The 27,059-nt window shown below is 35.4% G+C and overlaps 1 protein-coding gene across 1 annotated transcript in view; it reads left to right on the top strand.

Moving 5' to 3' along the window:
- Positions 1-19,378, top strand: part of LOC149282553 (alkylglycerol monooxygenase-like) — a 61,516-nt gene extending 42,138 nt beyond the window's left edge. The window contains exons 5-13 of the mRNA XM_089498117.1: positions 2,423-2,518; positions 13,401-13,467; positions 14,221-14,286; positions 15,099-15,178; positions 16,279-16,413; positions 17,052-17,168; positions 17,878-17,960; positions 18,303-18,408; positions 19,358-19,378. Of these exons, the coding sequence (XP_089354243.1) occupies positions 2,423-2,518; positions 13,401-13,467; positions 14,221-14,286; positions 15,099-15,178; positions 16,279-16,413; positions 17,052-17,168; positions 17,878-17,960; positions 18,303-18,408; positions 19,358-19,378 (771 nt within the window). The remainder of the gene's footprint in view (positions 1-2,422; positions 2,519-13,400; positions 13,468-14,220; positions 14,287-15,098; positions 15,179-16,278; positions 16,414-17,051; positions 17,169-17,877; positions 17,961-18,302; positions 18,409-19,357) is intronic.
- The last annotated feature ends 7,681 nt before the right edge of the window (positions 19,379-27,059 follow it).

Here is a 27,059-nt window from a genome sequence, read left to right as displayed (position 1 = left end):
ATTTTGTTTGTTGTATCTTTTGGGTTTCCCTGTAACTGAGCTAAGGCTTTATTGGTTTATTGTACATTATATAACCAAAAGTATGTGGGCACCTGATCATCAAACCTATATGTGCTTGTTGGACATCCCATTCTAAAAACATTAACCTTCACTGGAACTAAGAGCCCGATCCCTTAAAAACAGCCCCAGACCACTATCCCTCTTCCACTAAACGTTTCAGTAGGCATCATGCATTCCATTAGCCAAACCCAGATTCATCCATCATACTTCCATATAATGAAGAGTGATTCATCACTCAAGACTCCAGCGGTGGCATGCATTGCGCCGTTCCAGCCTATGCTTGGCATTGTGCATAGTGATCTTTGGCTTGTGTGCAACTTCTCAGCCATAGGAACTCATTTCATGACAATGCTTGTGTTACACGCCACATGCTTCAGCACTTAGCAGCCCTGTTCTATGATCGCCCATGGTCTATATCTTCATAACTGAGCTGTTGTTACTCCTAGACACTTCCATTTCACAATAATAACTTACAGTGGACTGTGGTAGATCTAGCAGGGCAGAAATTTCATGAACTGACTTGTGGCGAAGGTGGCGACCCTATAACATAATTATATTTGTCTATGAAAATGACATGGCTATGTTAGGAATTGGTGTGACTGAAATTGCTAGTAAAGGACCAAGGATTTACGTTCTTCGCTCACTTTTCTTTATATATATGTGAGCTTTAAGCTGGGCCAGTCCTCCAGTCCTCAACAACTTTTTTCTAAGACAAACCCGTTTCTGGGATCAGACTCTAATAAAAACATTGATGTGATGTAACAAAAGTTTCTCGGCTTGGCTTTGGACCATAAGAAATCTAGGGCCATCTAATTAAACAACCTTCTATCGAAAGAATGAGCCAACGTTCCAATAATGTAAGCTAAGATACAGTGAGTCATATATATCATTGGTTGTACTTGAGCGGCATGCTCTTGGGATTGTTTTTTTTTTAGCTACTACATTTACCACAAACCAAATGAGATCGAAAAAGCAAAAAAACATATGTCTGATAAAATGCAAGCATGGACATTTTTAACTATAAACCATGGCAATTTTCCCAAAAAAATGTAATTGGTCTATCCAGCAATTCACAAATGATGAGATCTAATGCATTCTGATTTGTAGCTTTACTCCTGTGGTGGTGTATTGTATTGTGTTTCAGTAGAGTATAAAAACACCTGATAATAGTAAGAGATACTTTGCAAATCATGTAAATTGGATGCAGAAAAATTGAGTAAAAATTGACCAATTTTTCTGCAAGTGGTAGAAGGTTAAATTCCACCTGTGGACCATTAGTGGTATTCAAGATACATTTAAAATATTACACGTTTCTTTTCTTCAGACAAATCATATATCTGAACTTACAATGAGAGCATTTCATCTGAAGGTTAATAACCAAAGCATGATTTACGCCTAACGGAAGCCATTCAACTGTGAAATCAAATTTTTTTTTAATTTTTTAACAGAATTGTAACAATAGAATATAAATAATAGCGTACTTCCATTCATTCTTTATATGTTTTTTTTGAATGTATTTTTTCTGTACATTATTTCATTTAACTAATGAGCTTTTATTACTTTGACAATAAACTATTACTGTTTAAAATAAGATGAAATAAGGTTAAAAATCCATTAAAATGCTCTTTGACTAGAAAATACACAAAAGAGCATTGCAGGCTAATGCATCAAAACCACATTCAAATTCTAAAGTTTACTGCATTATAGATTTATCAAATACAATCATATATTTGTAATATGACAAAACTGAAGTATGTTAGATGATTTGCACCAGATGTATCGTAATAAAAATCTTTTTCAGGCCTTTTTTGTTTTCAAATCTGGTTCAATTCCTTTGTCCAAAAACACCATTATTTGTCTCAAAATGAATCGTAGGTACAGGGGCATGGAAATCACACCTTCGCTCACTCTGACCGCACGTGTAAGAAACCATTGCACAATATATTTGAAATACACAGAAACAGTTCTACTTTTGTTAACTAATTCAGACTACAGTTTCATTACTATATGATCAGTTTTGGTAAACACACACATTCCAACCTAAATGTCTTTAAAAGATCTACAAGATATTCTGTAAAGAAATATACTCTCAAAACTGAGACTGGAGAGCAGGTGGCCTTTATTTGTAGTATGCTAAGCTAAAATACTGTAATTGTTTGTAGGTCCTTGGTGTTGTTAATATTATTTTACTGTATTTTTTTATATTTAATTTATTGTAGATAAATCACAAAAATGAACATTAAACACATTTAACTCTTTCTTCAGACACTACTCATCCCTTATTTTAATCTGCAACTAGCGTAAAGAGGGTTGCTGCTTATTTAAGACATAATTATTCTTTTGTTATCTGTTTTTTCTGTAGATTTTCTATTGGCCGATGGCATTTTTTATTCCTCCGTCAGTGTTTGCTGTTCATCTTCAATTCAACCTCCTTTACCAGTTCTGGATACACACCGAGGTAAACAATACTTCACATTTTACCTTAATAGTTTGCCTAGTGCACTGTCCTGAAAATCCACTAGGAATTGATTTATTGTGTATGAAAAATCTTTGTCTGACTTCTTTAAAGAAAAACATCTGTTGGTTTTTAGCCCTTTTACTGAATATATTGCTAAGTTTATAAGGAACAATGAGACCAGTTGGTCTCAATTAGATAACATTCTTTTGTTAAGTCTGTATAGTATCAAGACCTTTTTTTATTTCATATAACATATGTCTGTATCTTGTAAGATTTTAGTCCTTGATAGCAAAATAGATTTTAAATATGTTTCCTTGCCAAGATAAAAATCTGCCAGGGTCATAATAATAAAAAAAATTGATAATGAAAACAATTTTTTTTTTTCCAATGAACCCAGTTTCTAAAGAATCAGTGATTTTTATACCTTGGGGTACTTCTGATGAGTCCAGGGAGTACTAAAAAACATAATGGTAATAGTTTATTAAAGAAATGTTGAGCATAGGGATTTTTTATTTGAAAAAGGTTCAGATACATTGCCATAAACAATGACATTCGGAACACAGGGTCCGGCTCGCTTGCAGCCTGATACATGTAAATATATATAAACAATGTGATATTTGCTAGACTTTCTGCCACATTTTTTTTCTTTTACTATTTCCCTTAAACAATATGGTTTACACTTTTACATTAAATATTCATGTTGGTTCATGCATGATTTTCATACTTATTACCCAATAACACTAAAATAAACCAAATTGAATAAAGAAGATGCATTGATTGAGGGTAACAATGTTCCTATACTACACTATTTTCGTATTTTTTTATAATCCACTTGGATTAGTGGAGAGCGAAAGGTTTTGTTTATATTAAATTTCAGCTGGGAAGGGTATTACATATTTTCTTACACTTCTGAATTTTTTTTATTGCAATTGTTTCTTTGTTTTTACTATTTTACATTTACTTGTCACAAAAATACTGTAAAAGGATATGATCCTTGTCTCAGAGAAAGATGCAGACCATGGCTAGATGTTCACCTGCATTAGCTGCAATTCCCCAGAGGTGGCCCCAAAGAAAACTGGGTGGAATCTAGACATAAGCCAGAGGTCATAATCAGTATCTAGACAAGGCCAACATCCAGGAAGTCAATCAGTCAAATCATGGTATCAGGCAATATCCATGAGCAGGGTGAAAGCCAGGCCAAGGTTCATACACAGGAAATTAGTCCAAATGAGGATCACAGTGCAAGGGGCTAGACAGATACAGAATCAGGGACAAGCCAAAAGGCCATAGATAGGATCACTAAATATTACACCCAGAGTCTCTCAAAAACGTGTCTGTGTGGATACCGAGCAGAGGAAGATGGAGATTTAAATAAGAAGGTAATTGGCTGGCTGATGAAGTGATGTTCAGAATAGAATCATGCAGCCTAGCACTAACCACGATACAGACTGATGTGATCTTTAGGCAGCATTTACATGATGACTAGGTCCATTTATAGGTTTGAGTGTGTTGTTTGTCAAATGTTTGGGCTCAATTTGTACTCTCAACTCTTTCTCTCTTCCTCGTTTCAGTCTGTAGTTCCTTAGGTCAGAGATCAACCTTGTGTCGATATGGAGATTCCCCATATAAAAGTGTAAAAAGATTAGCGAGACTTCTTAATGGGAGAGAAGCCTACTCTTCTCTGTTCATTTTATCTGGTCCCAGATATATTTTTACATTATCAATTATAATAATTTTACTTATCCTACAAGTGACATAACAGCACTTAAATGTTAAGTACAGTGCGTTGATCACTACACATCACATTAAGTATTCTGCAAAGTGATTTAGAACCAATAGCCTTTAATTCAGTTTGAGTCTGATATTATCATAACATTGCCAAACCCCACAAATATTTTATTTCCAGTGCTTAAATATTTTCATTTTATGCCGTACTAAGGAAGTTCCGATACCTTTCAGTTACATGCTCCCTGAAGTGGAAAACTGCCTCATCAGATAAAATAACAGTCAGCACAGTGTATCCCAAAATCTATGGAGCAATCATTAATCCCAGTTATTCTTTCTGCTGCCCCAGAATCCCTGCAGAGACCTTGCGGTGCAAAAAATGGCCACAAAAACCATCTGTGTAAATACTTTGACATGTTGATTTACATTTAACACAACAGTTCTTGTATATATAGGACATTAAGCATTTTACTCATGTGTCACAACCCTAAAGTGAGCATTCTAATAGCAAAAATATCAGCAAAAATACAAAGTACTTATTGCATAAGTTAATAAGTTAATAAATTATTGAATTAAAGATTGCTTTAATGTTGCACCAAATGTGGGAAATATTTAAAAAAAATCTTTTTTTTTTTTTTTGCTAATCCAACAAATATAGATTATGTTCCTATGTTATAAGGTTACTATCTAGATGAGCAAATTCTGTAATATCCATGATGTTTTCTTTTAAATAGAATATTATACAAGGTTTGATAAAGCATATACGTTTTATTAGACCAATGTAAGGCTTTCTGCAAAGTAATATAGGCTTCTTTAAGAATGTTTTTTATATGTTTTTTTTAAGATATGTAACTTACTCTCTTTTCGTTTTCTCCCGAATTCATGAGTCTTGTTTACATTGTTGCCAAGTGTCATACAGTTTATGACTCCACTCAGTTTCCTTGTAATCCATCTCATCCTCCTGGAAAATCAACTTCCTGAAACTTAAAAAATGAAGAAACATCTGGCTGCCCCCTTCTCCAAAGATGAAATCATCTGCGGAAATAGGTAGCGCAACATACCCCACATGTGGCATTATCTAAGGCATATCCCCCTGGTAATTTCATAACAAGATATATGACAGCAGAGTCATGACACAGGCAGTCACCTCCAGCTATCATGTCAGTAAGTGTGTAGCAAGGGAGAGGTTTAAAGACCAAATCACACATTACAAGCAGTTCTTTCAATTCAGGATGTAGGAGACACTTCTGGAAATAAATAAGGACTATTTATAAAACCATTCCCAAAAGTTTTCCTTTCCTGAACCCCCTACGCCATACGGAGGATTAGGGATAATAGATCTTGCCTATGGAGCCTGTCATGTTCAAGTTGTATGTGACACTCTAAAGACATACATCTTTTCAGTGTTCTTTTACACTATAGCAGCATGCTACTTAACAGGGCCCCAATTTCTGGTCTTGTTTTGATATTATATATATATATATATATATATATATATATATATATATATATTCTTAATAATTTTTTATTTTATTGATGCATTTAGGCAACTGATGATGGAATTTTTCAAAAGATCATCATAAAGGACACTGCAACAGAATACTGTGCTGATTTGTGTCATCATTTGTTTTCTTGCTCTGAAATCAATGATCAGTATCACTTTGCACAAATCATTCTGTATATTTACAGGAAACAGTTTGGAATAAAATGTTATTATTCAATAAATGTATTGCTATGTAAGGCGGTATAAAGTGTTTGCTCTGGTAACATGAGTCATATTACACCTTTGGCACTGAATGGGTTAAATGCAATGGTGGTGGTGGTGGTGGTGGTGATGAGCTGTCACCTGACTTAATTAGTCTGTTGATGACACCCAGGATTTTACTGCTAGTAACCATTGCTGCTTGTCATCATGAGCGACAGTTGAACAGTTGTAACATCATGTTAAACATTTAGACTTGCTCCTTCCCTGCAAACCACCTTTGTTTTAGAATATTAACTGGTTTTTTTCCCTATTATGTAATAAAAGATGGGTGTCCAGGAGTGAAATGCTAGTTACTGTTATTGTTGAATTCACCGATTTAGACATTTTTTTAAATAAAATAGGATTAATAGAATAAAGTCAATGTCTTTCTTGAATTAAATAGGATTTCATTAAGCAAATTTTAAATAAATTGTCATAATTTTCACTTTTTGCAGTAAATGCAGTATTTAATACTTGTTTTTACTGACAGTCTTTATACTTAGTAGATATACATTTATATATAGAATTAGGGTGAAAAAACAGTACTTGTAGGAAGAACTTGACACTGGGGATTTTGACACATTTTTCCTCTAGAGGGGGTCAGTTTTCATAGTTTTTTATATTTAGTGTTAACCATATAGCTGGTTTATACTTTTGATTTTAAGACGAACCCCAAACTTTGGATATTAATGAAAGAAAAAAAGAAAAGGCCTGAACATAATGACTCTAGTGAAACCTACCAAAATCACTGTTTTTGTCAGTCACTCATATGCACACTTACACTCTGCCACTCACTCATACGCACATTTACACTCTGCTGCTCACTCATATGCCCTCATACTCTATGTACACTTACACTCCTGTATTCCCGTAATAAAGTGGGTTTTAAGGACAGATAAGGCTTTCTTTTGAAACCATTTTTGGATGTGAAGGATGAGAAAATGTAAAAAACATGGTTTTGTTGCTTCCATCACTTTATTTTTAGGGGCATGGTATCTCTCTCTTAAAGTGTGTCATTAAGAGAGAGAGGGAGGATTTTAAAAACTTAGTGTTCATGTTCACAGAACACTGACTTCTCATTATTGCATTCGATCACTTTGATTGATTTTCATACTGATCACAGACCCTCTAGATTGTAAGTTTGCGAGCAGGGCTCTCTCCACCTAATGTATCGGTTTGTCTTAGTCTGTCAATTCTCGTCTTGTAATACCCCTTGAATATATGTATTGTATTAAGCACTGCGTAAATTCTTGGGGCTATATAAATAAAAGATAATAATAATAATAACAATAATAATAACTTGTGCAATCAGATTTGTACAAATCTGAAAATGTTGTTAATTCGTAAAAATGTCCGAAAGCCAGGAGGGACCCTTCCCTGTTTTGTGGAGAAAAGAGAGGCATTTCTGCACTTCTACGTTTCCCATCAACCTAATTATCATTCTAGACGAGAGTGATGGGAGTCTGCACTTATCACTCTGTTTTTTTATTAAAAAAATTAAATATTCATGTTTAAGTAAAGGGAGGCTGTGACATCACAATTACCGATCTACAAGCCAGCAGGGATCAGGGTTTTTACCTTGATGCCAACTGATATAAAAATAGATCAGCTTTCCCTGTAACTATCACTGTAAGGGCAGCATTGGGACCTTAATTTGACTTTTTTGTATAGTGAAGTTGCCAACCAGCATCTTTCTCTTCTCTGTAGATAAAGCTTGCCTGTTCTTTAACAGATTTCTTATGTGTCCAGTTAATTGTGCATGACTTCCACTGGGAAAGTGGCTCAGATGGATCAAGGGCTGATTGGCAGCCCCTTACACTACAGAAAAAGATTTTCCACAATTGGAAATGTAGGGAATGTTGATGTGCCACCATGTAAGAGATATGTGGTTGGCACCCTGGGTTCACTCAAAGGGTCAAAAGACATCAGTTTCCAACAACCCAGCCAGAGATGCTGTACTCCTTAGCTTCCACGAGGTGTTAGTGCATATAGGACTTACTTAAGCAAGTAGTAACACTAAACATACACAAGAAAGAGGTACAGCCCAATAGTAGGTGACCTCATTTGTTACAGAAACCAGCCCTGTAAGTGAACATTAAGGATATGTGTTTTAGCCAAATGAACATTGAAAATATGGTTCTCTTGTGGTTGGCACTACTTTAACACAGCGCCCAGTGAGTGAATTTGAGAAGTGGGAATCTGCACTTGAGGTTGTACAAATTAAACAGCTGCTGATTCTGATTCCATATAAATAAGCGGTCCCTGACTTGAATCATGCCCAGCAATTAAGATGAGAGACGCTAGTAATACTGCAGACACCAGCACCTGTCAGAGGACACCTGTTTGTCATTCAGCTATTTTATATTTAGTTCATTTTTATATCTAATATTATAAAAGTAAGAGGAGGAGTAACAGGAGAAAAAAAACACATTAATGTTACTCTTTTCAACTTATATATGATGCTGAGATAAACATCTATACAAATCTCAATAAATAATATCAATACAAAGCATTTTTATGTTCTGTGTAGAAATTAATATCTTGGTTGGCTCCTTACTTTAGTACTTCATGTATGTTAATAATAAGTCCTGCTATATGGGATACCTATTGCAAGGAATTTCATTTTGTTTCAGATGGCCGGTATATAAAAAAACCTTAATGTGCAACAGTATGTTATTTCATGTGACTGGCTTTCGGTTGTGAGGTATAAATATTGGGGATTCCATTACACTATATGGCCATATATTGCTTAGCCCGCCACTACATCAAAGTACCCCGAGTTTTGCGAGTCCTATCTAATTTTTCATGGCTACATTGCTTACCAAGTCTTTTAAGCAATTTAAAGTCCTCTCTGTTGTTGATGGTCTACTAGTATTTTTACAGTCATTGTTATTATTATGAATATTATTATATTGTAGAATTTAACTTTATTGGCATTATTTTGTTTGTTGCCTTGGGCATAAACTCAAAGATTATCTGAGGAGTAAATGTAACCAAATGATAATTAGACATAGTGAGCTGCTCAGTCTATACATAATATTAATACAATAACTTAAGAGCCAGTATTTGTAATTGGGGTATAATTTCCACTTAATAACAGCAAATATGAAATACATGATTTATTAATAAGCAAAATATAGTTTATCAGAGCATGAAAATCAAGAAATTTTATTCCCAATATATACAAAACATAACTTATCCACAAATACTGATCAAGAAGTCTAATTCATTGCCAAATATGATAAATCAATGAACAGAGGCGTATCTACTGAAAATAGCGCCTATGGCAAGAACTGAAATTGCGCCCCTGTCCAAATATCTAAAACCCATTTACTAGCCCCTGCTGCCCATATATATATATAAATATTAGTCCCTGCTGCCGATAGCGGGTATAGATCAACACACAAAGCCAGATCAATTGAAATTCACTTAGCATCGCAGGTATAGATCAACTGAATAAGACATATTAACCCTGTATTTGCAGGTACACATAAATAATGTATGGAAACATAGCATAGCAGATATGGATCTACAGAATAACAGAAAAACCCAGCTTTGCAGGTAAAGATCAATTGGAATTCACATAAAAACTCGGCATTAAAAGTATATTTAAAACCCCCTAAATTACAGGCATAGATCACAGGTTGCACCCCAAAGCAAGCCCTGGCGTCCACACTGCCCACATAGAACCTGACCAGTACCCAGAAAACACACATAAGATTTGCAATCTTTGTCCCCAAATAGCCCAGCACAAGTCAACTTTGTCCCCAAACAGTCCGGCCAGTGCCATCTTTGTCCCATATACACCCTGCCTGTGCCATCTTGGTCTCCAAGGCTCAAACCTCCTGCTAGTGCCATCTTTGCCCTTCCACAATTTTACATCTATGATACACACAAACACTTTTACAGTCACTCACTAATTCACACTTTAATTCAGACAACTCATCCACACATTTACTCATGCTCTCCCTCATTCAGACAATTCATCCACACATTAACTCATGCTCTCCCTCATTCACTCAATGCATCAACACATTAACTCATGCTCTCCCTCATTCAGACAATTCATCCACACATTAACTCATGCTCTCCCTCATTCAGACAATTCATCCACACATTAACTCATGCTCTCTCTCATTCACTCAATGCATCCACACATTAATGCACACTCTTTACTTATATCTACCCCCTCTCCCTCCCTTATCACTTTCTACCCTCCTCTCCCTCCCCTATCACTTTTTAACCCCCTCCCTCCCTCCCTCATCACTTTTTAACCCCCTCCCTCATCACTTTTTAACTCCCTCCCTCCCTTATCACTTTTTAACTCCCTCCCTTCCTTATCACTTTTTAACCCCCTCCCTCATCACTTTTTAACTCCCTCCTTCATCACTTTTTAACTCCCTCCCTCATCACTTTTTAACTCCCTCCCTCCCTTCCTTATCACTTTCTAACCCCTCTCCCCCCCCCCCTCTCACCTTGAAGTCCAGCGTCGGGAGGACGATGCTGCTGTCTTCCTGCACCGCTCGCTGGTGCCCGCTGCTTCACTGCTGAGCGCCGTAATATGACGTCATATTTCGGCGCCCAGCAGTGAAGCAGCGGGCACCAGCGAGCGGCTTTTAAACGCTTTTTTTTGATGCGGGGGAGAACGAGGGGCGTCGAGCGGTTGCTAGGCGCCCCTCTCTCTCCTCCGCATCAGTGTTTAAAAGCCGCTCGCTGGTGCCGGCATTTCATAGTTCATATTTTATAACAGTGGTAACTGAAGAGTCCACCATGAATAGGAAAGAAAAAATCCCAATATGAAAGATATGTTAAACAAGAGGGGTAACTCTCAATTACAGTTGAATCAATATCATGTAGATCTAAAGTTCATTAACTTGGTCATAGAGAACACGATCGCATGAGGGGAACCCAGATCACTACAGAGAGGACTAGTAGCAATATTATTTGATGGGAAAACAATAAAGATGGCACTTTCCACCATCTCCAAGAATTTCTGCATAAAACACTTCCTTCAGTCAACTGTCTAAGAATTAGGTTAGTAAGGATTGCAATAGCGTAACATGGGAAAGGAAATCAATTACTCTACAAATGCCTCTTTATACCTACTATTCCTTAATTTTGTGATTTATGTACTTCTGTCAAATTGACATGTAATTGCATAATATAAACAAGCTTAGTGCCTAATCTTTCAATCACCTCTAAATCAGTCAATATAATCACCAGGATACTCGTGTGATTTGCTTTCCCCAGTCTTAAGAGCTTAATAATGTACATATACTGTTAATATTGTTAATAGTGAATTATTATTAAGCAGAATGTGCTTAATAATGAAGAAAAAGTATTTCCATACTGCTTCATCAGTGACCATGTACGTACAGTAAGGTTCATTTATTACTCCTGTAATTTTACTAGCTATCCCATGGTTGGCTCTAGTACAATGGTAAAACAATGCTTCCTATTATATATAAACCAAAATATTTGTTACTTATCAATTTTGAGTATGTTTTAATAATCCTATTTTTATTGATAATTTGAAATTGTAATATAAGATCTGGTCAGCAAATATATAGAGTTTATAGGGAATACATTTTCTAAAATAACAAAATATTAAATTTTCATGCACAATAAGATCTATCAATAGAGCAAAGCAGACACTAATTTGATGGAAATAGATTTTAATGTTTCCATAAAAAAGACCAATTTGATATTAAATCTAAAATTGCTGGAATCAATTAAGAACATGAAAAATTCCACTCAACGTCCTGTTGTCCAGAGTGAGTGTAATTCCACTTCTCTCCCTAACCCATATCAATCATCATATCCTCTTCATCTATACTTTTTGTATTCAGCTCCTTGCTTCCTATATTACCTTGTGTTATTTCTTCCAGTCTTTCCCCTCACCCTCTCATTGAAGTGCCTCAGAAACCTATAACTACCCCTTCATACATGTAAGGTTTAGAAAAAAACCCCAAGGCAGACACATTAGGAATTTTTCACAAGAGGAATGGCATCCACTAGATATTTTGTAGCAGAGGATACTATATGTGATATTATAACATCAGTAACTATAAACAATGTAAGAACACAGCTATTAACCTGTAAGATTGTATATAAAATGCAATAGCATACTTTAGACAACAATACCCTCTCCCAAAAAGTGTTCAATTTGCAGTAACTCAGCCCCAGATTCCCCAGGGAAATGGTGGTGCACTTAGGTCGGGCCCTTGGTATAACAGGTTAGGATGACACAAAAACCTTATTGCACAGACTGGTAACAACTCACGTCCCAGGGTCTATTCCAATGGCGGCCAGCTTGTGCTGGTACTTTTACCATGACACTGGATTGAACTCCCACAGCTCCTTTTAGTTTGTGCTTTACTGAACTTAGCTTAGTTTGCCCCATTGTGATCCTCTAGTCTTTGGGGCACAGATATACAGTAAGACATAAGATTGGCTTAGATTCCCAGGGTATCTGTGCAGATCATCACTCTTGGCTCTTCTGCAGGTTCTCAATCTCTAAAATGGATACCTTGACCCTCACTTTTTTTTAAAAAAAATCCCCACTGATTGGCTTACACAGATGTTTATAACACTGGCTGATGGAGGGCAGTCAGTCTGCTATATCTAGGACTCTGTGGTCCATAGGAGTTCTAGTGCCATGGTTACATACATATGGGATCATATTCCAGAATTCTGCATGATGAGGCCTATTAGTGAATACAGAGAGGTGTATTCTCTCGATACTTATTCATGTCATGCAGCTGATCAGAGTCCAATAGGCTTAACTGGGATACTTGGTAGCGCTCACACACCTGTTCACACTCATCACACATATTGCACATTATAAAACTGTAATGAAATTCATATATTATGTGCTAGATTATGTTGTCTTTAATGTTCCAATTTCAAGTAAAAGATTGTTTTGGAAGTACTTAAAGCTTACACTATGTTTCAACTATCTGTATCTGGGGCATATTTTCATTAATGTGGTAGCTAATGGTAAAATGTCATACCAGTACTTCTACGGATGAGTGCTTGGTCGGTGACAAAATGTAATAATTGAACCTACTGAAATGCCTTCAGAACATTTGCTTTCATTTCAATCCCCTATTTGTGCCCATATCACAGTATGTCTGTAGTTTTACTCTTTACGGAGACATGTAACTGCAATGGACGTTATACAGTGTCATTGCATCCTGTTCTATTACTGATTTATAATTAGATGATTACTGGGGCTAACATTCACCCATGTCGCTTATGGAACAATATCCAAAGTCCTAAAAAGATTGTTGTTTTAATTTTTATATGAAATCTGAATGGTACACTCAGATTACATGTGCTGAACCTCTGTTGTAACAAATATTTTGCAGCAAGTATTCACAATGCAATTATTCACTTTAATATTTCTCCTAGTTAATAAACAGTCTGGGACCACTGGAATTCATTCTCAATACTCCAAGTCATCACAGGGTCCATCATGGTAAGAAGTGTATTTTTTTCTAAACACATTTCCCTCTCCTCAAGGTTTCTAGGCATTTAAATATAAGTGAAGAGCGGGGACATTAGTCATATATCCAAGGGAAGGGATCTGATCAGGTTGCCATAGTACTGCTGAATCTATTTCTTCCGTGTTATAGGGGATACATGTGTTTGTAGGATAGTTGGATTAGAAGAATAGCAGCTCTAAAAATATGTCAAACTTCAATTAGGAAGTAAAATGAATATGCATCAGGTACAACTATATGCCAGCCATTGTCATATTATTAGATTAATGACCCCATGCATCAGTATCGTTCATGGTACCACACAATTGTAGATCAACATAGAAGTCAAAGAAAGTAAATAAACAGAATGAAATCTAGTTCGCCATGAAGAATACTGTAGGTGAGGAAGATATCAGATGAATTCTTACTATTAGCGATTACATAGATTATGAGCATTTATAGACAACAAAAGCCTTTATGATGGAACCTACCATGTCCTGCCATGAACACTTTGCCTGCCCTTGATGATGGTGAGTGATTGAGGCTTATTTTTAGCTCTGCTCTCTCTCTCTCATACTAATCTTTTTTGCACTCTCAATTATGCGTAATGTATTTGACAGTAAGGGTAATCAGTATGCCTTCAGGCTTAAAAAAAATATATGTTTAAAATATTTTATAGTAATATATATACTAAATGTAAAGTGGATGATAATCTTCTCTATATCTTCTATAAACACTGTTTGTTACAGGCAGAAATCCATATTGCATTGATTCAAATTATGGGGGAACTCTTATAATTTGGGACAGGATGTTTGGTAAGTGAATATTAATATAATGTCTGCTAGATATGTTCAATTTTTTCCAAATAATTATTATAATGTAATAAATGCATTTAACAAAACAATTGTTAAATATAACTTACACACTTTCAGGAGGATATTATGAAATGTATGCAAGGTAGCATCAGATGCATAATTGCTATATGGCAAAAAAAACGAAACCAAAAAATGAGTTATTGAAAAAAAATAAACTTTTGGGGGCTTTTAGGCGAGGAATTGTATTCATCCATAAAAAAATGTTTCTGTAAAATCCTCCAGTGATTGCATTTTTATAGGTTAGGTATTCTGTTATTCTTTAATCCTCTATAAATAGGTGTGTAGGACAAACTACATATAATTTGAAAGAACATTGCATTGCATGATTAAGCGTGATCTGATTCCAATTTAAAGTAAGACTTCTATGTAATTATATGATTATTCACATACAAACTCATCAATATGCAGGCTACAAACACCAAGCATTAGTAAAGCACTGGGATTATGATTCTTGGCAAATACCCCTTCTAGAGCTGAGGAATTTACTTCTGGCTCCTGACTGACTGAGCTGCAATCAACAAGTTGAAATTATATATACAAGTGATAGATTACTATTCTATAAATATATTTTAAAGCAACTAATTATATGCATTTGTTTACTTAACAACACCAATACAGATCATGCTTAAATCAAGTGATTTGGATCACAGAGGCAGATAAATTGCTTCAAGAGGGAAATTAATGACCCAATTAGTTAACTACTATCAGTGTAAATTATATTTTTGTTCGTGATTTATGCTTCTTTTTTTAAGGAACATTTGTGCCAGAAAAAGAAAAGGTTGTGTATGGTTTAACACATCCAATAAACACATTTGAACCATTTAAAGTCCAGGTAAACCAATTAATTTACTCACTTATAAATGACTACATTCCAAATTTTCTAAATTATTATTTTTTAAGATATCACTCATTTTTATTTGAACAAGTACCTTCTCTGCATTTGCATCTATATGTTGAACTTGATTTTTATTGATATTCTTCAACCCTATTTGACTAAAATAAGATATATTAATATTACCTCAGGTTGCACTCCTGTGTCAAGATGCTTAAAACCCATGAGTTAGCAAAGCCATTGATTTACATAATTTGTTCTGCCACCTCACAAACAATAGCATGAAGATGGAGAGGCCAGCCTTCCAAACTAATAGAGGTGAAATATAAGGTACATCTTCATGATGGAAAAAAATGCAGCAAAGCTCCAGTCAAAATGAATACATTTCAGGACATTTGGTCCCCCTGGACTGCTAGATTCTCACCATCCACAACTGTAAACAGGGTCAATACTACGAGTCATCCCCTCATCTTTCTCTCCCTTCCCCTCTTTTGCCATTTTTTTCTCTACTTCATAGCAATTATTCTCGGGATGATGGTTTATTCAGCCCGGTTTCAGCAAGTCAAGAAAACAAGACAGGATTGACGTTTTTAGTTTTACGATCTTTCATTTTGGTAACAACAGCATCTATAATCATGTTTTCTTTCCATCAGTAAAACGAATAAAATAATTTAACCAAAAGATATATTAAAACACTAATACAACCACTTGTTCATTTGCGCAACGTTTATGAGATATCACTCTTTTCTACATTAAATGTATATAAGAAAGACCTGATAAATGCTCTGATTTATCATGGAGAATTTACCCTACATGTTGTTTTTGTAGACGTGGCCTATATGTTCCGTTCTAAAACTGAGTTCTTCTTCAAATGTTTCTTGATAATCTTCCAATATTTTTTATCATTAAAAACACAAATGCAGGAAATAATACATGTTGTAGTTGGGTATTGGAAGAGATAAACAAATAATTCAGCCTCCTCTAGTTAACTTCCTTTGCTAACAGATGAAGCTGACAGGAGAATCCTATCTAGTCAGCTCCTGGTCGTCAGTACAACATGTTGAATTTACTTAGTGATATGTGTGAATTACATTCCCCAGCTTCAACATTGTATCTACATTTGGAATACATTTTGGGATACCCCAGGATTCTACAACAAACTCTCTGTAATATTTAAAGGACCAGGATGGGGTCCAGGGAAGCCTCGACTTGGACTTGCTGAAGAACTTCCAAAGGTAACTTGCTGGTCGAACAGCGGTCTGACTCACATTGTAAACTCAAAGGCAACTCGACAACGAGGTTAATGAAACTCTGACAAAAATCTCACATGTTACAGGTTCAGTAAAGTGTAATTTTTCAACTACTCGTATTAAAAAATTTGTTACAACACTGCAAATAAATAGATCAAGAGGAAAAAGTATCTAATATATCCATTGTTATCTCATATATGGATCCATTGCTCATATGTGATATGCCATGACACTAAATGGAAGTTGATTATTTGCCAAGGTGTATTTTTATATGGTACCATGCTATGATGTCATAACATCATAAGACAAATGCAAACAAATGTACACTATTTAATAATTACTCTCTGGATCTGAACATCTTCATGCAATAATCTGAAAACATTATATTAATATTTTATGTTTTACTGTATATTTTAACTTTAAATTCTCTTGAATTTGTTCAATAAAATGTTTCTTGGTAATCAAATCAAATTATATGAAGCAATCTTTGTGGAAGGATAACATAAAAATGTTATTGTCTGTATTTTTCACAGCATTAAATATGAGTATTATATATGATGTATTCCCCAATGTCTTTTTGATGTCAGGATTGCCTAATGTCTAATGCTTTTCATTAATTACAGGTCACTGGAGATGAAAAGCCTTATAATCCAAGACTGCCAAGATATATACAGTTTTATGCATGTATACATTTTATCCTAATGCTTGGAATTTATAATCACATGTTCCAAGCCAAATTGGTAAGTACATACAGCCTGCTATATTTCATTCAACAGAATCATTTGCTTATCACAGTATGTAATCAGGGGAGGGCTGGCATCTTCTGGCATAGGGGGGTGGGTAAAGCCCAGTGGCACCCCCCTGTATCCAATATAAGCATTTGCACACATACACTTACACACTTATTCTCACACAAACACAAACTCAAACATCCTCACTTGCTCTGACACATACTCACTAACACACTAGTACGCTATCATCACACCCATACTCTACTTGGAGCATTTTTTATAATGCTCATACACTGTGCGAGCATTTGTGATATATTGCAGGGTCATGTAGCATAGTATTACATGACCCCACTGCACTCCTACCTTAACAAGTGGGCCGGTTGGATTCGGACTGGCCTTATTTGAAAGTGTTTGGAGCGTGCCCTGCAAATAATATAATGGATGGAAATTGATTTTTTCTGACACCTTATTGCATTACCTGCCATAATACAACAGTCCTGTCCTATTTATCCTGTATCTAGCATTTGGGTTATTATTTTTATATTATTTTTATATTATTTTATATGAATTTAAAATTTAATATAATTCATATCTGTAGTATATGTAGATATCGCTATACTGTATAGTCATTCTATAGCTCTTAGATAGATTGTAAAACTTGGTAATACTACAGAAACATTACTTAGTATTATTATTATTATTTTTTTTTTTCCAACAGACCTTATCACAGACAACACTCCTCCTGAGGATTGAGTCTATACTCCTAACATTAACTTCTCTTGGGTTTCTTCTTGAACAAAGGCAAGTGCCATGGGTTAAACAATTTATAGTTCTCTCAGTAGAGCCTCGCCTCCAGGCAAGCCTTTAACCACATCCACTAAAAGCAAAATGATTCCTATGTGGGCATTTCAATTTATTAGTTCTAGGCTCAGAAAGGAGATATGTCATTATGCATCCTTGTGCATGTAATAAATGGAGGGCCTTACCACTTGAGTGCAAAATGGCATTATTATACTATATATTTTGCAGTTTGTTCCCTATTTTACCAACCCAAATATGTACAAAGATAAGTGCACTGTATGTATACAACTTAAGATGCAAAGTGACAAAAATGTTACTTTTCATTCAATTTCGTACTTTCAGACCCATGGCAGCCATTTTGGAAACACTTCGATGTACTGCTTTTATACTGCTTCAACAATATGGCTATTTAACAACAGACATTCCCTCTTTGTCAGTTGTCTATCAGGTAAGAAATATTGTAAAAACCTATGTCTGTGTTTTCCTTTTTCTGAATATTGCAGAATAAAAGTGAGATTTTCAGATTTTAATAGTTGAATGAGCACTGGAATTCAAAAGAAAAAAAAATACTTTTTGACACATTTCATGGTCATGTTTTCTTAGCTTATTCACAATGCCTGCTTTGTTCTAATTCTGCCTGTTATTCAAAGACATATTTTGGTTTGGTGCAGTGTCTGTGATTTCTTCATTGTTCTTTCTTTTTGTTGAGACAAAATGTTGAAATATTCCCTTAACAACATACATTAGTTGTGTGTTATTACTGCAGTGTTTGGCTAGCTTTGACCCATTTTTATCCCAGTATTTATGGCATGTTTATGTTCACTGAGCCTTTTCTTCAGTCTGCTCTTGGTTTCCACTACACAGATCCGCTCCAGATCCTTATGGCACTTCATAAACTAGTCTAAACTCCATCATAGCTTTCTTAGGTGTTCTCCTAGTGTTTACCAGGTATAAGGATAGTGGTTTTCAAGATGGAGTTTGGAGAAGTTTATGAAGTGTCATATGAATGCAGAGCAAGCTATAAAGTGGAAACCAATTGTTTTGAGTCGTATGTGGAATAAATTCTGAATTGTATAGGATATGTGTGCCTGTTTCAAAGAATTCTTTCCAACAATTTTCCCCCAAACCACAGGATGCTTCCATAAATTGTGGGGCGTAAAATGAAATCAATATTGTGATGCAACCATATAAACAGATTAGTGCCAACTTCACACAAGAGAACATTGCTTCTCAAGACTTTGGGTTGCTGACACAGAAATTAAAAAAAAAGTTTTCATTCATGAACCATTTCTTGAAATTTTTCAGAAGGGAGCCATTTAGATGTTAGTAGTATTCTGTGTATATTTATTCATAATTACTTGTACAAAGTTTAATATTTGTATGTTATGTTTCAATAGTTCTGTGCTGATGAATGCTAAACTTGTAGCCAATGCATAAATATATTCCCTTTTTTGTTTTCATAAAAACAACATTTAGATCACACACAGTGAAGTGGTTGCAGATTTATGAAATAGTAACATGATTGTCTTCAAGTATGATGGCTTACACCTTGCTACATTTTCTAATCAGTTTAAATTTACCTGTATGCGAGTATAAAGACATATCGTGCGGATGCCGGTATATAGCCGCACTAACGTTATCGGGTGGTTGCTGGTCTTAAAGTGCCTTGGCTGACTTGTCATCACCAGTCTGGCCCTGCCCGGCTGACCCATGTGTGCCAGAGTATGACAGGAGGCAATGGAAACTGTAGGAAAACAGGTGAAACTGAAGAGAATAAATTCCATCTCCCCCTTGCCTCAAGCTGCTTTTTACTTGGGCATTCCCTATCTGGATTGTTGGTAACTAGTGTTTCCTGTGCCAGGGTGTTCATCTGTCTCACAGGTACTAAGGAGATTGGGTTGAGATGCATGTGCGTGAGGTCAGTAAACTTTTGTCATGGATAATAATGTATATCCTGCGTGGAATGGTCACAGTAAACAGAAATACTATTGCTATATAGAGACAAATTAATATACTGTGTTCAAATACTTATACATTCAAATTTTAATTTTAATGCTTTTGCAAAACTTGTTAATCTTGTACCAATGTCTGAAAACGAGGAGGGATCCTAATAAAACAACAAAAACGAAGTAGGAAGCGCAGAATTTTTGATAGAATTTCTTTTTTAGTTTTTCTTCACTCAGGCACTCACTCTCTGTCACCCCTGTGATGCAGTCTCAAAGTCTCCCTACCTTCTTCTTCTTTTTCTCCGCTTCTTCTTCGTGTTCTCTGCTTCTTCATGGAAGTGCTCCAGAAGCCACAGACAAGGGGAGGTGCATTAATGATTCTCTTTCTCCATGGATCTGTCTGCATTATTCTGGCCTCCAGGTAAACTTCCAGTCAAGGGAGGGGTGTTCCCCATGGTGTGAGCTGAGGCTTTGCCCTGATGGGGAGGTGTGACTGAGAGTATGACAGAGCGTGTCAAGTGAGGGTAAGTGATAACAAATTTTGTTTCCAAATGGAAAAAGGCCTCTGAATTTTGAAACAGCAGGAAAGTCTCAAAACTAATGGGCCAAAAACTAAACAAAACATTTGTCATTTTTGGTCCATTTGCACAACTCTAATATGTGCATTGATATATTGAATGTATTTCTATAAAATCAGCATTTAGTGGAAGCTGGATATAGTCTCTTCTTAGAATACCTTATAGTGAGTTTTTGTTATGTTATCACTAGTATTGTACTTGCAAATCCATAAATTGTATGTATGGGACATAACATCAGAGGTTTCCCCTAAATTAAATGGAATTAAAGATGGCTCAGGAGCGAAAGATTGAAAGATTCAATTTGTTAGAAGATCCCAGCTGCAAACAGTAAATCTAGGAACTTATACAGCCGAACATCTTGGTATTAGACCCTTTCAAAAATAAATAAATCAGGGGAGAGGATTTCATCAAAAGTGCCATGAGATCAAGCTGGGCAAAATGATAATTTTTAGCCCATTTACACATGAAAACCCTTAACTGCACAAATTGATCAGGTCACAAACCCTAAAGACCAGCTGTGGCCCCCGGAGTGCATACATAGGACACTGGATATGCCTAGATTGCATCCATAGGACATACACAGCAACTAGATTGCACCCACAGTGGCCTCCTCTCAAAGTCTCAGGTCTCCTCTCAGTCAGGGCTTCTCTCAGTCTGGCTCACATACACCCTTTATTCATTCTATACTCTTTAGGCCCAAAACAGTAACAGATACTCTACCCTTACAAACACCTGCCCATAAATACACACACCTGCCGATAAACACATACATACTTGACATGTGCAAATAGGCAAAAAACAATTCGGCCTAATTTTTCGGTTCATTTTGGCCCATTCGTTTCCAAGCAACACATTTTGTTCCCCGCCCATTCAGTTCAGCTGAAAGTCCGAAGTCTGGACTTTAATATGGAGAATTGAACTTGTAGGAAAAATGTTAAAGGTAGACAAGCAAGATAAAAGAAAAAAGGGACAAGGGGATAGAAAAAGGTAAGGAAAAGATATCGGCAAGTGTGGTACAAATGATGGGGCAAACAATGCTCCATTCTAATGCTCCATTCTGTTACAAAATTGTTACATGGTTTCCTGGCCAAAAGTATGAAAGAGGGATTTTTTTTTAACTTAAATTGAGAATTGCTTCTGTTAAAGGTTTGGACATTCAGCATTATTGGGAAAGACGGTTTGTTCTGTGAATAAAATATATAGATATATTGATTATGTTTTGGAATTATTTACGTGTTTTGCTTCAGAATGCACTGTTTGCAATGAGAAAAAGTATACATTTTTCATAGCTGTGCAATAGGTATTGCAGTATTTTGTATTGTAGTAAACATTTTCTCCATTATGTTTAGTTCATGTGAAAAGTGAGCTGTATGATAAGAGCGACCCTTCCCATATAATTGCTCCAGGGCCCAAAGCTACTTAATCTGGCATTGCACATGTGAAAGGAAGTCTGTTTCTATTGTGTGTAGCCTAGTTATACATAAAATAAATGTACCATATACTAATAAAAGATAGGCTAATGGTCCAGGTTTTTTCACATACCTAAATTTGTTACTCAAGGCTGTAATTTTCCCTACGTTAAATGAGTGAATGGTTGTGCAAACAAATCCATACAGCTAAATTGCCAGTAAAACTGTAATCCTTGTAGTTCACTGGGAGCCATTATATATATATATATATATATATATATATATATATATATATATATATATATATATATATATTATATATTATATATAGGAAAAGCTGTCAATAGTATTAAAAATAAATTGAAAAGCACACCCTTATTTAATTTTTCTTCTAAATTTGTATTGGCTGAACATCATATAATGTTATAATAACAATGCTATTAGATTTGAAATGCCTATTTCCAAAATAAATTTCATACAAATTGCTTAGATATGTGACTGCACAGTATTAGTGCTTGAATAACATAGTAACTATTTCCACAAATTGCGATTCTATTCTTTTGCGTTTGTAGTTTAAGAATGATTGTCACATTGCTTTAAACAGCAGGGATAATATGTGACTCATGTGTTTGGTCTGGTAACTTCATTTGGTAATTTAAATTCCTAGACATTTTATTTGAGGGAAAAAATTCAGATCAGTATTTACTCTTTCATCATCAAGGTTTTCTCTTTATACAATAAGTACATTGTACTCAGGATTGTGTTTTAAGTTAAGTAGAGATGAGTGTTATTTACCATGGAAAGTACTTGTCTTTTGGGAGCTATGAATCTTTCTGGCATAACAGAACAAAATTTCATGCTTCCATTTGTGCCTAACAGTCGATGAACTACAGTGTATATCAGAATTCAGAAGTTTAGCCTTGTGCCTTTTTAAGTGTGTATAATGTATCTGCTTTCCTATTCACTTACATTTGCTTTATGTGCTATAATAATAGTTAATTTCTGTTATTTCTTTTATCGTGTCTTTCTCTTTCTTTACTGGTACTTTTTACCATTGAAATATTACATGACAACAAAAATAAAAATGACTGCTACAGTTGCTTTTTTTGGTGGCTCCTGATGGTATATGGACAATCTTCGTAAAAAACAGACCCCCTGTAGAGACTAGATCCTATATATGTGGGGACAGAAGATGAGAAGGAAATGTTTTTTTTCAGGTTTGATAATTGATAGTATTTATCTAGCTAGAGGAAGACCCCCTAGATGGGAAAAAAGGAAATTGTAGGCCCTACACGCAAAGAGATCTGTGCCAGAATAATCTCAATGGGACAGGATAAGGGAGATCTTCTTGCTGCCATGGTTCCTCAGATGATGTCCAATCATTTGAAACGGCAATAAACCCCAGATTGAAGCCATTGAAAACTCAAAAATCTTCAAAGATCTCATGATTTCCTTCAGATATACTCATTAATAAATATTCAAAAATATGTAAAAAAAAACATGCATCCAATTAACTAGAATAGATTAGCATTACAGGAGTATGAAAAAATAATGTGAAACGCACAGTAAGAAATTACTTCACAAATTTTATTCTGGTCAACTTTTCATAGATTAGCTTTGGTGGCTTAGTTTCTTCCATACAAATCATCAAGTATATTGATTTATGAATAATTGTTAAATTGTAGATGGATTTGAAATGACATACTAACTACTGGCATGTGAGTTGTATAAGTGAATTTTACATTGTATGGTGCTGTATAAAAATGGAACTAGGTTTTGATTATCACATCAGAAAAATGAGATTTTCCTCAATTCTTTACAGAGGGGTGCACTATTTTCTCAGCTTTCTTGATGATTTAACTTAAATTTACATCCATTCACTGCCTATGTGGCTTTATGTGGCACAACTGAAACAACTAACGGCAGCAGGTCAATTTTCTGTTCTTAAGTTCTCTCTTCTTCTTCTCTCCCACCCTTTCAAACGTGAGAGCAATAAGGTAATGAGGGGGAATAATAATGTAGATTAGGCTACCTTTCCCCATGGTATTCTGGGGACATGAGTTTCTTCTTATTCAGATATTACCTGTCTTAAACTACAATCCATATAAAATATGTTTTTATAACGTATAGAGATGTAAGAATTCAGGAAAAGTGACAAGAAATATGATATAGTTTACTTCTGTACTGTACATTTATAACAAAAAAAAGGAAATATAATAAACAATTAAAAGTGTTTTCTTGCAAAGTGTTTCTAATTACACATTGTTTTCTAGTTTCAAATGTAGTATATTTAATCCTGACTTGTTTATACAAGGCTGCTAACATTAATTCCATGGTATATGTTTGCATTTAAATGCCACAATGAGAATTTGGAAAGAATTAAGTCGGTTTCCAAGTTTTGTTTTTCTGGAACAGCAGAGTCATTTTTTTAACTGCTGCATATGTTAGTGAGTGAGCTGGCGTTACTCTGAGCTAGAGGCAATGATGTATGGGTCCAGATGCTTTTGCCAATTGACTGTAAAATTGCCTTGCATTTCTGGCAAGAGAGCCCACCTAAAACTTTCACAGTTTTTTGAAACCCCCTCTCCTATTGCAAGCCTGACACGCCACCTTAGGTAAATCTGCTCATTATCCTCTTCCTGCCTCCTGATCTTAACTGAAAAGAGAGTCAAAATCTCTGGAACCTATTAGACATATCATCCATTGATGTGATTTGCACGTGAATGTGGAAATGTGAGACTCGGAAAAAAGTCCGCCAGCAGCTGCAACTTCAGGTGGCAAAATTTTGCTCAGGATGAATGTGAAAAGAAATGTCATATTTGAAACAAGTCGGAGCTCTAGGAGCTTATAATAAGCCATAGGTGGGGCATACAAATATAGTTAAGGAGAAATATTTTATAAAATAATTTTACAAGAGGAAAAAAGTATATACCATTGTGTGTGATATTTGTATATCTGAAATCATCATTGATTTTTAGCTTTATGAACAAGCAAAATATTCATTGTTTTTTCGTTAAGTAAAATATACATGTAAAGTACTACTGTGTTATACTCTTGACGCTGCATGTGTTATTTTATGATTTATTGATATGAACAGATAGAACTGGGCATAAGACCTATCTTCAGTAAGAGAGAGAGAAACCCCAAGTAGCAAGTATGTAAATCGTAATTTTCTCTCTATTTAACCAATTTAAAGTAGCAATACAAAGACATTTTATAGCAAATTAATTTATGTAATGATGTGGAGATGCTCCTGATTAATGACTATTATAAAAACAAATGCAAAACCATTTTTCCAGCTTCGTTGTGCCAGCTGATTTTAGGGTCTTTTACCCGGAGCATAAAACTGGGCAAAGATCTATTAACATAGTGATGGGCAGGAGAGGCACAGAGTGACAAAAGTTAAGCCAGATCAGAGAAAACCAAACCGATCTGGAGCCAGGCTGTGCCTTGTGGAGACAGAAGATATTTCCAAATTGGTTACTATATCAGCAGGTTATACAGAAGCACAGGGCACTCCATTTGTTTCCAGCTAATGACACGGGTGGCCTACCTCCACCGACTCCCTGCTCCATCACCACTCACTTCTACTCTTCTGCCATATTTAACCAAAGGGAAAGTTCCAGGGGACCCAGGTATGGATATACAGTACTGTGCAAAAGTTTTTAGGCAGGTGTGAAAAATGCTGTTAATGGAGTTGGGAATTTGGTCAGAATAAATGGTCTCCCCAAAGTATAGACTGTATGTTTATAAACATACAGTTTCCATTGTTCATCATATTTTACTATAAAGGGATACTATACTGTGGAACAGGCCATGCAAGTTAGCACTTTTTGGAAACTGACCCAATTATGATTATATGCCCATTCAAAAACATAGCAGAAAGTAAAAGAGATTGGTAGCCCTATAGTGACCTATACAATGAGCCTATACAATATATTGAGCCTATACAAGTAGTTAGTAGAACATAAACATAGTTTATTGCGCAACCTTTATTTCTCACTAATTTGCATAGAAGAGGTGATAGAATCAAGCACATCAAGCTGGTACTATCTAAATAAAATACAAATTATTAAAAGGGTTGCATTTGTGCATTTGATAACCAACTCTTAGTATTATGATTCTTCTGAGAGCGTTTTCTCATTGCAGCTTTGTTATATAAACCTGAGAGAAAATATATCAACTTTGGGTCCTTTATATTAAAATGTTCGGTGTATGTTTCGTAAACAGTGGAAAGCAAAATTAAAAGGCGTATGATGAAGCTAAATAAACGGAAAGTGTACATATAATTGTATTATCCTGAGAATGACACAGTTTGTCCTACAACAGAAGTTTCTGTCTCTGTTGAAAACATGAGCTAATTGTTTAGAGGGGCCACTGAAGGCCATAGTCTTTATAAACAGAGTCTGATTTTAGTCCAAATTGTGAGTCATTTAAAACAGAAATGTTTTAAGTGTAGGTCTCCTATTGTTTTGTATTTTACTTCCCTGAGAAGCCATATGTCAAAAGTGCTGTATAATCATTTTAACATTTAAAAAACAGTCATTAACTGCTGTAGTAGAACCAAAGCTGAACTCTTTATGAAGAGCAGTTCTGGTGCTTAAGTATTCAGGATGGTTTTATCGCTGTAGAAAATAATGAAATGCTCCTCTATGCCGTTGTTATTCCCAATGACAGCCACAACTGAAAGAAACTGGGCTTTTATCATAGCTGCTGCCTCTCAGGATGGCTTTGAATGTGTAGTGCCTGGATCTGCACACCCCATGTGTAGAAAAGATATTACACTATATATTCAAGACTTCCACAGAGACACAATGTTAAGCACGTAATGTCACTGTCAAGACTATAATGGATAGACCCACAGTGACAACGAGCCTATGGGTGTCCACGCACAAAGAGCATTCATTGGTCTGTTCACTAGGAAGTTGAGTTAAAGACTACCTTGACTCACTCATGAACCCATTTGCTTGTTGGGGTGAAGGGGGTTAAAGTAGTCAAAACTCTTTGGAGCGGAACTAACCTGTGGGATAGAGGAATAGTGCTTGGAAGACCTTATTACATTAGTATTCCTTGATTAAATGAGTGATATTGACACATATGCCACATCTTAGATAAGGGTGTACTGATAAACATGGCATTGACAACTAGCAAAGGAGAATTTTCCGC

Source organism: Sceloporus occidentalis, unplaced genomic scaffold, assembly GCF_023333645.1.
Source record: "Sceloporus occidentalis isolate IW3139 unplaced genomic scaffold, rSceOcc1.0.p SCAF_113, whole genome shotgun sequence".
Taxonomy (NCBI): Eukaryota; Metazoa; Chordata; class Lepidosauria; order Squamata; family Phrynosomatidae; genus Sceloporus; species Sceloporus occidentalis.
This window is presented reverse-complemented; position numbering and strand designations above follow the sequence as displayed.